At 39.2% G+C, this 16,330-nt stretch overlaps 1 protein-coding gene across 4 annotated transcripts in view; it reads right to left on the reverse strand.

Annotated features, from left to right (window-relative positions):
* NTRK3 (neurotrophic receptor tyrosine kinase 3) overlaps positions 1-16,330 on the reverse strand; it is a 467,456-nt gene that overhangs the window by 648 nt on the left and 450,478 nt on the right. For all 4 annotated transcript variants that reach the window (XM_087878354.1, XM_087878355.1, XM_087878353.1 and 1 more), the window contains one exon: positions 3,312-3,470. In XM_087878354.1, the coding sequence (XP_087734480.1) occupies positions 3,312-3,470 (159 nt within the window). The remainder of the gene's footprint in view (positions 1-3,311; positions 3,471-16,330) is intronic.

Consider the following 16,330-nt stretch of genomic DNA (forward strand, 5'->3'; position numbering starts at 1 on the left):
CATTTTGAAAACATCTTGCTGAACCCAAATGGTCATGGAGGTGGGGGTCAGCGATGGCAGTCAGTTAAGGGAATGAAAAGATGAACTTAGGGGTCTTGGTGCACTTGTCTTCTAATACATTTGTAAATACAATTGTCTTCTAATGTGTCTTGTAATACACTTTGGTACTCTTGTCTTCTAATAAAATTGTATCTTTCTTGACAAATGGCGCCAAGGATCGTTTCTATTTAGAGGTTTAAGTGCTGGCAGGTCTAACACTTTAAGACTTATGGACTTCTCGAGCTGAAGTCCACAAGTCTTAAAATTGTCAAGGTTGGAGACCCCTGATCTAAATAATACATTTCTAGATTTCTGTCACCAAGTATGATCTGTACCAACAATTCCTTGAACAGTCTTGGAAAATCCATAATTGCATGATGCCTTTTGGTTTTGGAGAAAAAGTTGACTGCTCCTACATGAAGCCATGGTTTATTTAAATCACTGGTTGTTGTTGTTTTTTTGTTTTGTTTTGTTTTGCTCTTTGCAGAAGACAGCAATCATCAAGGCTTTCTGGGCTAATTTCTGGCTTATTTGCCCTTGTGTTCTTGTCTTTACCCATGCATGCCTTGGTTAGCAGCCTAGGATAAAAATCAAATCAAAAATATCCCAAAGAACCTCAAAGAACCCATGTATCACATTAAGCCTCAATTGCCACTGGTAAAGAAAACAATAAACATTATGGCTCAGTACAGTGTGTGTTGCCAGATTTTATGTCTTACACTCCAGCTGTTCTTTCTCCCATAAACCTTAATTAAAGCTATCACAACTCAAACCATGTCCTAGCAGCACAGACTTTCTCTTGTTTTCATATTTGGTTCCAATCAAAAACAAAGAATGGTAACTCCCAAAATTTGAAGTTAATCACAATGTTAGGGTTCCAAGTAATAGACCCATAGAAAGCAAAACTCTGAGGCCGAGATCAGAGTTGAGATCGATTCCTCAAAGAATAGCTTTATTGGAATATAGCATATTGGCACGTATCTGGTGAAAACCGACTCTGAAGGTTCCCGCTGTTTTCACCTAATTAAAAATAAAAATGTGTCACTTTCTCAAAACAATTAGTCACATGGTCCAATCACGGTGTGGCCTGGCTGCCTGGTGACATCACTCCACCTTCCTCTGACCGGGTGTGAGAATGTCCTTGGTTCCCAAGAGAAAGTATTTTGTTTTGGCTACAGAATCTGAGCTATCTCAAACCCACCCCCCTCCCTATCCCTCAGCTCCAGTGTGGCAACACTGAATGGCTTTGGTCAGGTCAACTTCAGGGTTGACACACAACAGACCAAACCCAGAAACTTCCCATTTATACCCAAGGGTTCTATAAATTGAAAGCTGCCACTACTTTTCTGGAACCCTTTTAACCAAGCCATGAATTTGTCAGTGTATGAATATTCATAGACTGGAATAGGAAACAGGTCAGCCAATGGGAACTGTTTGGATAGACATGGTAACAGGTCAGCCAATGGGGACTGTTTGGAAACTGAAACATAGTATTTGTTCGTACGGGGCCATAAGAGACAGTTTAGAGTCTGGGTGTGGCTTAGACTTGCTGAACTGTATATAAGAGTTGGTTTGGCCTCTGTAATGGGAGCCTCTGTACAATATATTAGCCACTGTATCTCTCTACTCTGTAATGACTTGCTTCTGTGAATATTGCTTCTGTGTTCCTGATATTGTATGCTGAATTCTCCTGCATGGTATTGGATATAAAGAAGTTTGAATCCTGCTGAATTGTCTGATTGTCTGTGCTGCAACAAACTCTGATAGAATTTCACTTTCCTACCACTTTCAATGAATCTCTTAAAATTCGGGGCTGGATTCTCTTTCCCCTCACATTATTCATGGGCATTCTACCATGTGTGTGTGTGTGTGTGTATGTGTGTGTGTGTAGTATTTAAATGGTGATGCCAGGTCTATCTCAAAAAACTTGAGGGAACCATACATTAGATACAATACAATGTATTTAATGCATTACATTAATGCAATGCATTTAATGCATTTAGTGCATTAAATACAATGTATTTAATACAAGATATCCAGTTTGGTCTAGTGGGTAAGGCACCAGGCTACAAAGCAAGAGACTTATGAGTTCACGGCGCACCTTAGTCATTTAAAACCAGATGGATGACCTTGGGCGCGTCACTCTCTCTTAGCCTGGGGAAAATAGGAGGAGGAACGTGTGTTGCATATGTTCACCATCTTGAATTATTTGTAAAAATAATAAAAGGATACAAATAAAATAAATAAATAAAAATTAAGCCCAGGTATAGAGACCATTCTTCCAAGAAACTGCCCATTTCTCATTTTTCAAAATAATTTAGTCACTTGGAAGAATTGAAGCAATAGCAATAGCACTAAGACTTACCCTGTTTCCCCGAAAATAAGACATCCCCTGATAATAAGCCCAATCGGGTTTATTGAGCACATGCGCTAAAATAAACCTCCCCCTGAAAATAAGTCCTCCCCAAAAATATTTAAACGCAGAGCTGGAAATCAGGTAAGACGGCAAGAGGAGCCCCATCTTGCTCCACACGCCCCAAAATAATAAGACCTCCCTGAAAATAAGGCCAAGTGCTTATTTTGGGGTTCAAAAAGATATAAGACAGGGTCTTATTTTCGGAGAAACATGGTATATACCGCTTCACAGTGCTTTACAGCCCTCTTTAAGCAATTGACAGAGTCAGCCTATTGCCTTCAACAATCTGGATCCTCATTTTACTGACCTCAGAAAGATGGAAGGCTGAGTCAACCTTGGGCTTGTCAAGATCTGTTGTCAAGAGCCTTGGTAAGTACAGGGGTTTAAGGCACCCTGTTATTAAGCTGGTTATTAAGACCAGCTGCCTGCAATTACTGCAGGGTTCGAATCTCGCCAAGGCTCAAGGTTGACTCAGCCTTCCATCCTTTCTAAGGTAGGTAAATTGAGGACCCAGTTTGTGGGGGCAATAAGCTGACTTTGTATAAATATACAAAAGTATGAAGACTATTGCTGAGCACATTGTAAGCTGCCCTGAGTCTTCAGAGAAGGGCGGCATATAAATCAAATTAAAAAAAAAAAGATCGAATTGCTGGCAGTCGGCAGAATTAGCTTCAATACTGCATTCTAACCATTGCACCGCCATGGCTCTTAGGGGAAGCAACATCCCCTAAAATCCCAAAGAACCCTTTGCAACCAGATTGGACTTCCTTTGACTGCTGACCAACTAAAAGGAACAGCACGGATTGGTAATGTTAATGTTAATGTTTCTTTTAGTCAAAATCTAGATGCACGATACCTCTGTATTTGACAACTGGAACCAAGGCTGTTTTCCATATGTGAAGATCTCCCAGAGAATTACTCCAAAGCTCCAGACATCACTCTCTGTGGTGAACTTCCGGTACATAATGCTTTCAGGAGGCATCCAGCGGATTGGCAGCATAGTGTGTCCCCCAACCTGCATTGACAAATGTAAAGGAAAACTGTTTAGTTGATCCAGAAAAGGATCCACTTGCATACAATCCCAGTACCTTCCAGATAACCTTGTCACAGCCAGGAATTTCCACCATGAAATGCTAACTTATCACAAACAGGGAATCAGCAATAAGCAACAGCACTTAGACTTATATGGAGCCTGAGTGGTGCAGCAGACTAATGCTACTGTTAAAAGGTAGTATTTACCTTCCAGCTGCCTGCAATTATTGCGAGTTCAATTCTCACCAGGCTCAAGGTTGACTCAGCCTTCCATCCTTTCTAAGGTAGGTAAAATGAGGACCCGGTTTGTGGGGGCAATAAGCTGACTTTGTATAAAATATACAAAAGAATGAAGGCTATTGCTTAACACATTGTAAGCCGCCCTGAGTCTCCGGAGAAGAGCGGCATATAAATAATAAAAATAAATAAATAAATAAATAATAAATAAATAAATAAAAATATATACCACTTCATAGTGCTTGACAGCACCCTCTGGGTGATTTACAGTATCAGCAGATTGCCCCTAATAATCTGGGTCCTCATTTTACCAACCTTGGAAGGATGGAAGACTGAGTCAAGACTTGAGCCAGTGAGTATCGAACTGCTGAACTGCAGAAATAGCCTGTAGTACATCATTCTAACCACTGTGCCACCTTGAGCCCCATCAGGATCGAACTCCAAGCTATGGGCAGAGTTTGCCTGCAATACTACACTCTAACCACTGTGCCACCAGGACTCTTTCAGTAACAATACACCCAGAAATAAGTTTTCTGGGCTAGTGTTCCAGGATCAGTAACTCAAATACCAAAAGCAATAGCACTTACTTATATACCGCTTCACAGTGCTTTACAGCCCCCTCTAAGTGGTTTACAGAGTCAGCCTATTGCCCTCAACAATCTGGGTCCTCATTTTACTGACCTCGGAAGGATGGAAGGCTGAGTCAACCCTGAGTCGATGAGAATCTAACTCCTTGGCAGTCGGCAGAATTGGTCTGCAGTACCACATTCTAACCACTGTGCCACCAAATGAGAAAATCATTTTAGAGGAACATAGGGAGATTGGTTGCAAATTGTTTTCAGTCATGTTGGTCTCATTTGATGCAGGTTCTACAGATAGAACTTTCTCCAGAGAGTAATTCCTTTTTTCTATTAGCTCATCCATTTCTATCCAAGATATTTTGATTTTTTTACACTTCCTTTTTTTTTTTCTTTTTTCTTTTCAGGCAGATTTTTTCTGAAAGTAAAATGGGCAAAGCAGGGTCAACCCATTTGAAGCTCTCTTGCCAAAAAAATGAGCGACTTGCAGCTGCAGCCCTTAGAAGATGAGTTGGCTTTTATGTGCAGTGCAGCGATGACAGTCTAACCAGCAAGATTAAAGATCTGTTGTACGCCTCAGAAGCATCAATGCTTACACAGCTCTTGAAACATCTGCATCAATCCCTAACCCCGAGGGACGCTTGGAAAAGGGGAACATTTTTTGCAACTAGTTTTTTCTCTCTTTAGGTTGTTTCTGTGCACCAGGTGGATCCATTAGACAAGAAATATTGAAGGATGAGGGTAAGCGGGGTGGGGGGGGTGTAGGACTACTGAATTTCAAGCAGTAATTCAAAGGAATATTGCAGAATCAAACAGAAATATCTAAAGTACTGTGGGCTTAGTGAAGGAGTCCATGTTTCTTGGTTGAGTGGATTTTTTTAAAAAAGGGAGGAGGCCTGTTTTTTGCTGCCTTGGCTGGCTTCTGCCTACACAACATTGCAGTCTGGATTTTTACACTGGTTTTATAACAAACTGATGAGGTTAATTAAGAACTGTCTGTGTATACAGTTGGTACAGTTTCTCTGGTAGACAGTTCTAGATTAGGCACAAACTTTGAGCAGGGTTTCTAGCCAACAGCAGGTGGAAAGTGGATCAGGGGTGAAATCCAGCAGATTCTGACAGGTTCTGGAGAATCAGTAGCAGAAATTGTGAGCAGTTCAGAGAACTGGTAGTGGAAATATTGAGTAGTTCGGAGAACTGGCAAATACCACCTCTGGCTGCCCCCAGAGTGGGCTGGGAATGGAGATTTTGCAATATCCTTCCCCCAGGAGTCAGGTAGGAATGGAGATTTTGCAGTATCCTGATTCTTCAACCACTGCACAGTTTCACAAATGGTTCCCAATTGTTTTTTTCACCCTCCTCTTATGTAGAGATATAATTCAGCTGACCAAATGATCACAATGGAATATGTGCCTCCTCTGTCACAACTCTTGTTGGATGAACCACCATCTTCCTCCATATGTTTGACCCAGTAGTGAAATCCAAATTTTTTTACTACCAGTTCTGTGGGCATGGCTTGGTGGGTGTGGTGTGGCTTGGTTGGCGTGGCAGGGGAAGGATACTGTAAAATCTCCATTCCCACCCCACTCCTGGGGGAAGGATATTGCAAAATCTCCATTCCCACCGCACTCTGGGTCCAGCCAGAGGTGGTATTTGCTGGTTCTCTGAACTACTCAAAATTTCCACGACTGATTTTCCAGAATCTGTCAGAACCTGCTGGATTTCATCCCTGGTTTGACCCTCATCCTGGCTATGTTTTAAAAAGCATTGAAAACCTGGCTACTTTGAAGAACGGTTGCAGGAACTGGGTATGTCTAGTTTAATGAAAAGAAGGACTAGGGGAGACAGGATAGCAGTCTTCCAATATCTCAGGGGCTGCCACAAAGAAGAGGGAGTCCAGCTATTCTCCAAAGCACCTGAGGGCAGGACAAGAAGCAATGGGTGGAAACTAATCAAGGAGAGAAGCAACTTAGAACTAAGGAGAAATTTCCTGACAGTTAAAACAATTCATGAGTGGAACAACTTGCCTCCAGAAGTTGTGAATGCTCCGACACTGGAAGTTTTTAAGAAGAGATTGGATAACCATTTGTCTGAAGTGGTGTAGGGTTTCCTGCCTAAGCAGGGGGCTGGACTAGAAGACCTCCAAGGTCCCTTCCAACTCTGTTATTCTATTCTATTCTATTCTATTCTATTCTATTCTATTCTATTCTATTCTATTCTATTCTATTCTATTCCATTCCATTCCATTCCATTCCATTCCATTCCATTCCATTCCATTCCATTCCACTTCACTCCACTCTATTCTGTCTGATTTTTTTTAAAAAAAAAATTTTTTTTAAATCTGGTTTTTCTTCTAATACTTGCCTGTAGAGTTGGGCACCTTTATAAATTTCTAAATAAGTAAATAATGAAACCTGTCAAGTCAAAGTAGGAAGATGTTTGCTCAATAATTCTAGCCCAACATAATCAACTTTTTTTTTCCAGAGACCTTTTGCTGACCAATGCCCCTCTGATTGGTCTTCAGTTTATAAATCAACTTGATTCAACATCTTAGAACAGATGCAAAAAGTGGCACTTTTGCAGACCATCCAGAGATGGCAGGTTCTGGTTGTGTTACAGTAAATTTATTGCTTCAACTCGTTGAAGGTTAATGAAGATTAACATGGTTCAATGAACATAAACATAAATGGAGGTCAAAGATGAGGAAACTCATCAGAATTCAAGACGGAGGCTGTATCACTGAGAGTTGAAAAAGTTAGACAGAAAGTTGAAAAAGGTAGACCTGTCACATTTATAAACACTCCTTACTCAGTGATTAAATAAATGAAAAAAGCATCACATCCTGCCAAAGTTTCACCATTTCTTTCTTCTTTTTGAAAAAAAATTCCTTATAAAACAACCCACATGAGAAAATAAAATAAAGCTACCTAATAAGGTCATTAGGTAGACCTTATTAGATCTTAAATGTAAGGCATGAAATTCACAGAATGAGTATTTCATTAGCTTATTTAAAAAGTATGCTCTATGCTGAGATACAGGAATGGCCAAAATTATGGAAACCTTTTGGGAAAAGCGTATTTTTGAGGTTTGATGGCTAATAACACCACATTTTTTTGGGAGGGGGGTGTTTCAAGGTAATCCTATTCCACTGCTGGAATGGCCTGGGAATAGCCCAGACCTTAACCCAATTGAAAATCTATGGAGCTGACTAAAGAAACTTGTTAGTCAGAAGTGATCCAGCAATAAAACCCAGTTAATAGAAGTAATCATTCAATCTTGGTTTCACATTATAACAGCTGCAGAACTAAAAGACTTGGTTCACTCCATGGGAAGACATTGTAAGGGCATAATTCATGCTAAAAGGTTACTCAACTAAGGATTAACGGACATGGTGATAATTTTTGTACATCTTGTTTTTTCTATGGTGATAATGTTTGTATACCTTGTTTTTTCTATGTTTTATTTTTCTTCTTTATACTGTAACTTCTATTCTTCATGAAATTCTTCATAAAAGTTATTGCATCACATTCTTGATTAAATTCTCTTTCCATTGATATATAATTTTATGGTACTACTCCAAAAAAAAAAAAGTGGTGTTTTTAGCTAGTTTTAGAAAATACACTTTTCCCAAAAGGTTTCTACAATTTTGGCCATTACTGTAGAAGTGAGAAGAATTCATTTTCTTTCAGTGCAAGAAAGTATAAACATAGGTGAAAGGACAGCATGAAGAGGGAGACTGAAATGATATTTACTAAAAAAAAGAATATGTCCTATTTATATCAATGTTGTTTTTAAAAATCCAATTGACCTTAAGGAAGCTTACTCCCAAATAAATGTATTCCTCATTGCAATTTTCTTTCAATTTTATTCATCCCTACGAAATTGCTATGGAATTCAGTAGAATTCACTTCCAGGTGTAGAAGAAATGTGACAAACTATAGGGGGAAAATGTAACAACTTCAGAGAATAAGATGACAGCATAACTTAAATATCCTTATTCATATATAAGTCCCACAGAGATCAGTGAGACCTACTCCTAGATTTATGTAGGATTATTACGGTTTATTGCTTTACAGACCATTAAAAGGAAAAAGATTCACACAGAGAACATTTAAATTAAATAATGTAGAATTACAGGAGAAGAACTAATCTGACAGATAAAACAGAAACCTGTAATCTTTTCATGATATTAATATAACAGTAGAAGACAAAAAGCTGGTAGTAAATGTCAGGCATAAGATAGCGTGCCAGAACGAGTAAAGAAAGAAATATTAGAAGAAAGCATATTTGAAAAGCAACGTAAAGCACATCCATCTGGAACAATGTAAAACATAAAATCTAGTTTCAAAATGAGAAAGAAACTGGACAACTTAGTCTTGTGGAAAGGCTGGAGAAATAAAATATGCTAGAAGCAAGCTCCCAAACCTGGGAGAGAGAAAAAATGAACATATAATTGGAAATAAATGAGACCTTCACTATGTGTTTGCCTTTTCTGTGATGGGGTTTATTTTTGAATGCCATTACATTTTTTTTTTATTTTTCTTATTGTGTATGTTTCTTTGGGTTTAACCCCATCTGTGTTGTTCACATTGCAATGAACAAGGACGTATATTCAATTTTGCAGCTGCTGCTAAGATTGTTGGCCGAGCAGGTACAAAAACAGCCAGGGAAATGATTGAAGTATGGGAAATGGGCCCCTTGTCAGTCAACAGACGAGCTAATTTACCAATAGCTTATTAGGAGTCAAGGACTTTGCAGCCCAAGGAAACAACTTGTTATTAGGAAACAACTTAATAGGCGGCCATCAACACCCCAATCAGCAAATAAAAAGCCACACACAAGCCAGGCACCACATAAATACGATGCATAGAATAGCCCAAAGCACACATCCGGTTAGAGGGAAGTTCCTGGAGGATTGTCTCCATCATGAGTCCAAATCTCAGAAGACTAAACCTCTGGTCCCAGTGACTGACCCAGATTAGATCCTAGGTGCGTATCAGAGTCACAGCTGTGAATCAGATGACTATATAAATTAATTAAATAAATGCCAGAGAAACAACAACAACAACAAAATAGTATAAAATGGTCACAAGGTTTAGGAAGGATTTAATTCCTTCTACACAAAAAGTGGGACACGGTGGCTCAGTGGCTAAGATGCTGAGCTTGTCGATCAAAAGGTCGCCAGTTCACGGTTCAAATCCCTAGTGCCGCGTAACGGGGTGAGCTCCTGTTACTTGTCCCAGCTTCTGCCAACCTAGCAGTTCGAAAGCACGTCAAAAAATGCAAGTAGAAAAATAGGGGCCACCTTTGTTGGGAAGATAATAGTGCTCTGTTTGGCTTCAGCATTGAGTCATGCCGGCCACATGACCATGGAGACGTCTTCAGCAGTGCATGCTCTTTGGCTTTGAAAACGAGATGAGCATCGCCCCCTAGAGTCGGGAACGACTAGCACATATGTGCAAGGGGAACCTTTACCTTTACACAGAAAGTAGTTATTCATTCATTTTTGATTCTGTAAATAAAATTACAAATATTTCTGTCTGAAAACTGACAACAATGCCATGAACCTATGCAGCTCATCCACTGTCAGTCAGCCAAGAGGAACAAGGATCATCTTCAAAATGTTGGACCAAAATATATTATCTCAAACAATGAGGATGGGGGAGAATGAGACAAAAAAAAAAAAACTTAAAATCCATCTGAAGAGATCATGACTTTAACCATTTAACAATGGTTAAATTTAAATTAGAATTTCCTTATCTTTGCTCTGCTCTGCTATAGAACCTCAGGTATGAAAACATAAGGATGAAAATTAAAAGCCAGGCTTATTTACTTGCCCAGCACTCATTCACAGTCCACTTGGATTCTTGCAGAAATGGCCTAACCCATTGAGCGCCGATCTCCAGTGACCAGAGAAAATGTGTATTGCCAAAGGCTCTGGAAGAAAACTGCAGAGTTAAGCAAGCCTTGGAGAAGAACTGCCTTTATTTTCTCCTCTTTTATAGAGCCAATTTACATTTCATGTCCTTGGCTCTGGAGAGAATCATTATGTATTTCTGATACATGGAAGCTGAGCATTTGCACTAGTCAGTCAATCAATCAATCAATCTGGAGGCCTTTTTTTTTTTTAGAGGGAGAGGGAGAGAGAGAGAAAGAAAGAAAGAAGAAAGAAAAAGAAAGAAGGAAAGAAAAAAGAAAGAAAAAAGAAAAAAGGAAGGAAGGAAGAAAGGAAGGAAGGAAAGAAGGAAGGTAGGTAGGTGGAGGGAGGAGGTTGGAAGTTCTTGCACTAGCAGTGACTGATCGGGGCTAGGAACAAAAAATGAGAATGCAAAGTTGGACATTAGTTCTGGTCCATCGTGGTTCCACTAAAGGTAAATTTGCTGGTTTTAAAAGATAAGCTTGCACAGATTGTGGACAATTCTTCTTAATCAATTGCCGTGCCACCCAGAAGCATGTCAAGTCATCATGCAGTGAAGTGACTTGTTAAGGTGATAGAAACAGCTTCTGTGTATTTTCTGGAGCCATTTTTGATGAGCAAAATGAAAGACTGTTGCCATTCTACCTGTTAAAGACAGGGTGCCATACACCTTAAGGGGGCACTTTGAAGGGACACATTGCTTAAACTATGACATATTCTACTGGATCAGTGGTACTTTTAATACCACTGATCGGTGGTATTAATTTTTTAGTACCGGTTCTGTGGGTGTGGCTTGGTGGGCATGGTTTGGTGGACATGGCAGGGGAAGGATACTGTAAAATCTCCATTCCCTCCCCAATCCAGGGGAAGGTTACTGCAAAATCCCCATTTCCTCCCGATCAGCTGGGACTCGGGAGGCAGAGAATAGATGGGGGTGGGGCCAGTCAGAGGTGGTATTTACCGGTTCTCTGAACTACTCAAAATTTCCGCCACCAGTTCTCCAGTTCTCCAGAACTGGTCAGAACCTGCTGAAACCCACCTGTGTACTGGATATAGACAAAAGCTTCACTTCAAGGAAGCATTTCAAAGAGATCCTTTACTCACATATCTGACAAACTGATTCTCAAAGATTTACACAGGTATATTCTCAGCATAAAACACAGCAAGTACTCCGAGTAAATTTGCAGCATAGATTTGTTGGAAGACATTAGTCTACTGACACTTCTACCTTTACTTCCTTCCTTAAAGAAAGCAAGCCTTGAATTTCCTTGGATAATTGTTCTTCATCTGAGATACTAATAATCTAACAGCCATAGTGGCATAATGGTTAGAATGCAATCTTGCAGGCTAACTCTGCCAACTGCCAGCAGTTTGATCCTGAGTGGTTCAAGATTGACTCAGCCTTCCATCCTTCTGAAGTCAGTAAAATGAGGACCCAGATTATTGGGGGCAATAGGCTGACTCTGTAGAGATCAAGATCAAGTCAATAGTTCCTTGAAGATAATGCTAGCCTGTATTAAAATCAGCGGTAGGTACAAATCATCTTTTAAAATTCTTGGCCAAATTTGTGAACTCAAAATAAATTCCCCCAATTAATTATTGGGAATATTATGCATCAACATCTTATTACGCACCTATTGAAAAAGCTCAACAGGAGGAGTTGTCTCTTGATATCTTATTTGGCTTGAGTAAAATTAATAGAAGCAAGCTGTTATAGAGAGGAGCGGAGAATGAAAAACAAGCTCTGGCCACAGGATCACTAAATAACTAAAATTTCTCTCTGGATGTATTTAAAACTTATGATAACATGTCACAAGCTCATAGATTTCAGGAAGGAGGTAAAAATTAATAGTACAGGCTGAAATTGTGAGATGTTATGTGTTTAAGGAAAATGCAATACAACTAGAAAGCAGCATTGATCCAGATAGATAATAGATAGATGTATTAAGTAGCTAATGGCCATAAACCAAACAGATAACAAAATCAGCAGAAACTATGCAATAATTAAGAGGAAGAATGTCATGCATGCAAGCAAGCTAAAAGTATAGATATTGTGAATTATTCTAAGCATAAAACTAAGGCCTGCATTTCCTAAAAGACAAAATAAAACAACACCTTTTTGATTCAATTGTATTGTTCTTGTGTTATGGTCCACAATCCTGAAATTGAGCTAATTTACAAGTGGACACACACCCCATTATTTTCTTTTCTGTCCCTTTCCTATGTTAGATTTGCTTTTATTCTACAGTTTTGAGTAATCTTAATGAGTCATTAAGAAGCTCCCAATTACCTATGCAAACGAAGAGGTGTAAACTGGCAGGGGTTATTGCTAGAGTAAAGACTGTAACCCTCAAAAGAGGCCAAGATAAATCACTTCAGCTCTACAATAGATCCACAGTTAAGGATTGCCTCCTATATCCAATGCCAGTCCTAACTAATAACTTGGTAGATAATTAATGTCTTCATCATACAGGATGGAGGGAGGAAAGAAGGAAGAAGGGAAGGAGGGAACGAAGGAAGCTTTTCAGCCATATTTACAAAACGTTCATATTGTTTTCTGAAGATCATTCCAGTGGTTTTTGTATGGATAAAGTAAGCCTTAATGTGGCCAGAAAATCACCATATCAGGGTTATGGTTAAGTCCTAGAGAATAATTAGCAATTCCAGTAAATATTTGGTTGAGAAATCTTATTCCTATAACCAACAGCTCGAATAGAAATGATATTGGGTCCATAAACTTTTGGTTAATGTGAAATTATGCTTGACGACTTCCTTAAAGCATGTAAGCATATCCTTGAATTTATTTAAGTAAGCTGTGGTTGCCAATTATTCTCAGCACTTATTCGATAACGTACAGAAATAATCAACATTGAATTATTTTATATATTGGCAATTCTTTGACACAACATTGCATATGTTGACAGAATATAACCGTGGCGCTCAAGCATCATCCCATAATACATAGTCCATATGTAATGTCCATGAAGGGTGTCCATAAATGGGTGCAGGTGCAAATTCCAACTAGTAGTACCATATGTGGTGCTTGGTAAAATGTTGTCAAACTTCAACAGTGGGCACAAGTAGACCAGATACATTAAGTGATAAGGCAACAAATTCTGCAGACCTTACCAGACCCTGAATGACCCATCACCCTCATCAGTCCTAATACAAACTGCATAGAAATATATAATTATTGGAATTCATTGTTGGAATGTATTTCTATACAACAACTACAATAGTATTCAGCAGTAGATGGCAGTATTTAGAAGTTTGGACCTATGATATATACTCTATGCTCTTTTGTTCAGAATGGAGTTTCCTGTTTTCTGTTGCAGTTATATAGTTGAGCAGTAAAGCACATGGGGACTGTACACATAGTTTGCTCTGTGGTGATCTATATAAACAGAATTTCTAATAATTGCATAGAAATGTATAATTTTAAGAAGCTATCAATGCCTTTATCATATCTTCATAGATTTATCAATCTCAACATTTCTTTCTTTCTCAATTACCTGTCTAGAATAATTACACCTTAGAAGCTTGGAGGGTCAGTAATTAAATAAAGATATAGAGGGGAACAACCAAATGCAAAATGAATACACCTAAATGCACTTGTTAGAAGCCACAAAATGTATGCTGTTGTATTACTACTGTTGGTCTCATTGTCCTTTTCCAGCTAAAATCTTCACTCTTCGTAACACTCACTGTCTTTCTCCCAGACTGATTCTGGACCATACTATTGTCAACCAAGTTCTAAATGACATTAGTAGGATGTTGAATTAAACAAATTCTCCATTCAATGCACATACACACCCAGAGAGAAGCATAAAGCCCTCTGGATGCTACATAAAAGCAGTTCTGCCTTGGCATTCATTACCATAATATTCAAATGTTATTGGACTTAATTGCATTGAAATCTCCTTTCTTTCAGATGCAAAAAGCATGGATTGGAAGTCAAAAGAAGAACTGGGGGACACCATATAAGCGACAGCCTTGGAAATTTTCTGCTATATTAACTTGGTCTTTGTAAGTCCTGAAGACTATGTAGTTGACACCTACAGGGTCATATAATGTTAAAGCTTAAAAGCAATGACCACTTCAGAATGACAAAACAAGATCATAAATATCTTCCTTGATGGATTTGTTCAAGGTTCATTTCATCTAATGTCCTGCTTTAAAAGGCAGGTAGTCATGTGAGTTTATACATTTATAAATAGAACATAACAGTACTGAATTATGGGTACAGACCAGAGGTGGGTTTCAGCAAGTTCTGACCAGTTCTGGAGAACCGGTAGCGGAAAATTTGAGTAGTTCAGAGAACCGGTAGTAAAAATTCTGACTGGCCCCGCCCCCATCTGTTCTCTGCCTCCCAAGTCCCAGCTGATCGGGAGGAAATGGGGATTTTGCAGTAACCTTCCCCTGGATTGGGAAGGGAATGGAGATTTTACAATGTCCTTCCCCTGAAGTGGGGTGGGAATGGAGATTTTATAGTATACTTCCCCTGCTATGGCCACCAAGCCACGCCCACCAAGCCACACCAAGCCCACAGAACCGGTAGTAAAAAAATTTGAAACCCACCACTGATACAGACAATTATTTTCTACATGGAATGGCATAGATGTGTCTATGTAGATAAATAGTTCATTTCTGAAATCTTTCTATGGATTACCCAAAGCATGAGTATTCTGGAAATGTCCTATGAAATATTCCTATGAATATTGCATAGGAAAGTTAGACAATAGAATTATAGGACTGAAAGGGATCTATAACCAGGGGTGAAATGCTCCCGGTTCGGACCGATCCGGTAGCGATGGCGGCGGGTGGTTCGGAGAACCGGTAGCAAAAATCCCTGCGCCTTCCCCCCGCACGCTAAGCTGAGTCACACGATCATCAGAGGCTTTTTTAAAATTATTTTTAAAAGCATTTTTTCTACAACCTCTTCCGATGAAAAAATGCTTTTAAAAGTTGTTTTAAAAAAGCCTCTGATGATTGCATGGCTCAGCTGGGATCCTCAGAGGCTTTTCAAAGCATTTTTTTCTGCAACCTCTTGGCCGAAGAGGTGGTAAAAAACAATGCTTTGAAAAGTCTCTGACGATCCCAGCTGAGTCGCCTGATCGCCAGAGGCTTTTCAAAGCATTAGACAAAATGCTTTGAAAAGTTTAAAAAAAAAAAAAAGTTGGCCATGCCCACCCAGTCACATTACCCCTCCCCCACCAAGCCACGCCCACAGAACCGGTAGTAACACATTTTACATTTCACCCCTGCCTATAACATTCCAGTCAAATGGTTGTCCAGTCTACTTTTGAAAACCTTCAGTGATGGAACATCTACAACTCCAGGAGGCAAGCTATTCCATTGATTAATTGTTCTCACTGTAAAGGAAATTTCTCCTTAATTCTAGGATGGATCTTGTCCTGCCTTCTGGTGATTTGGAGAACAAGTCAACCCTCTCTTCTCTGTGACAACCCTCTCAAGTACTGGAAGACAGTTATCACATCTTCCCTAATCCTTCTCTTCAATAGGCTAGACATACCTAGCTCCCTCAACCGTTCGTCACACGATTTAACCTCTGGTCCTCTTGTCATCTTTGTTGCATCCTCCAATAATAATAATAATAATAATAATAATAATAATATTATTATTATTATTATTATTATTATTATTATTATTATTATTATTATTATTTTTAATTTCATGAGTCTGGCTTGTGTGTGCCAAAAAATCAATGGCACTTATTCTCAAGAACTTGCTGCATACTGTTCTGCCAGTCTCACCAGTCCTCTCTCCTTCCCACTGTTTGACAAGGTGAAAGTCTCCTTATGATGGATTGATAACTCTGCCCTCATTAAATCACCCCAGTCTCATCAAAGCTTACTCAATGGCATTTCGTCAATCTCTTGTGAACTGAAATGGGATTGTTCCTCAAGTGTATATTTCCGAGGGCTTTGTCAAGTCTGCTTCAATATTCTAGGCAATGCCATTTCTGCTAGTTCCCATGAGATGGGTGGGCTTTCATTCCTGAATACGGATGGCAAGCAGGTTATCGTTTTGGAAATGTTAAAGAAAACACTGAGCCTGGCTCTAAAGCTGAGCTTTGAGAGCCAATTTATT

Source organism: Pantherophis guttatus, chromosome 13 (assembly GCF_059756535.1).
Source record: "Pantherophis guttatus breed Tessera chromosome 13, ASM5975653v1, whole genome shotgun sequence".
Lineage (NCBI taxonomy): Eukaryota > Metazoa > Chordata > Lepidosauria > Squamata > Colubridae > Pantherophis > Pantherophis guttatus.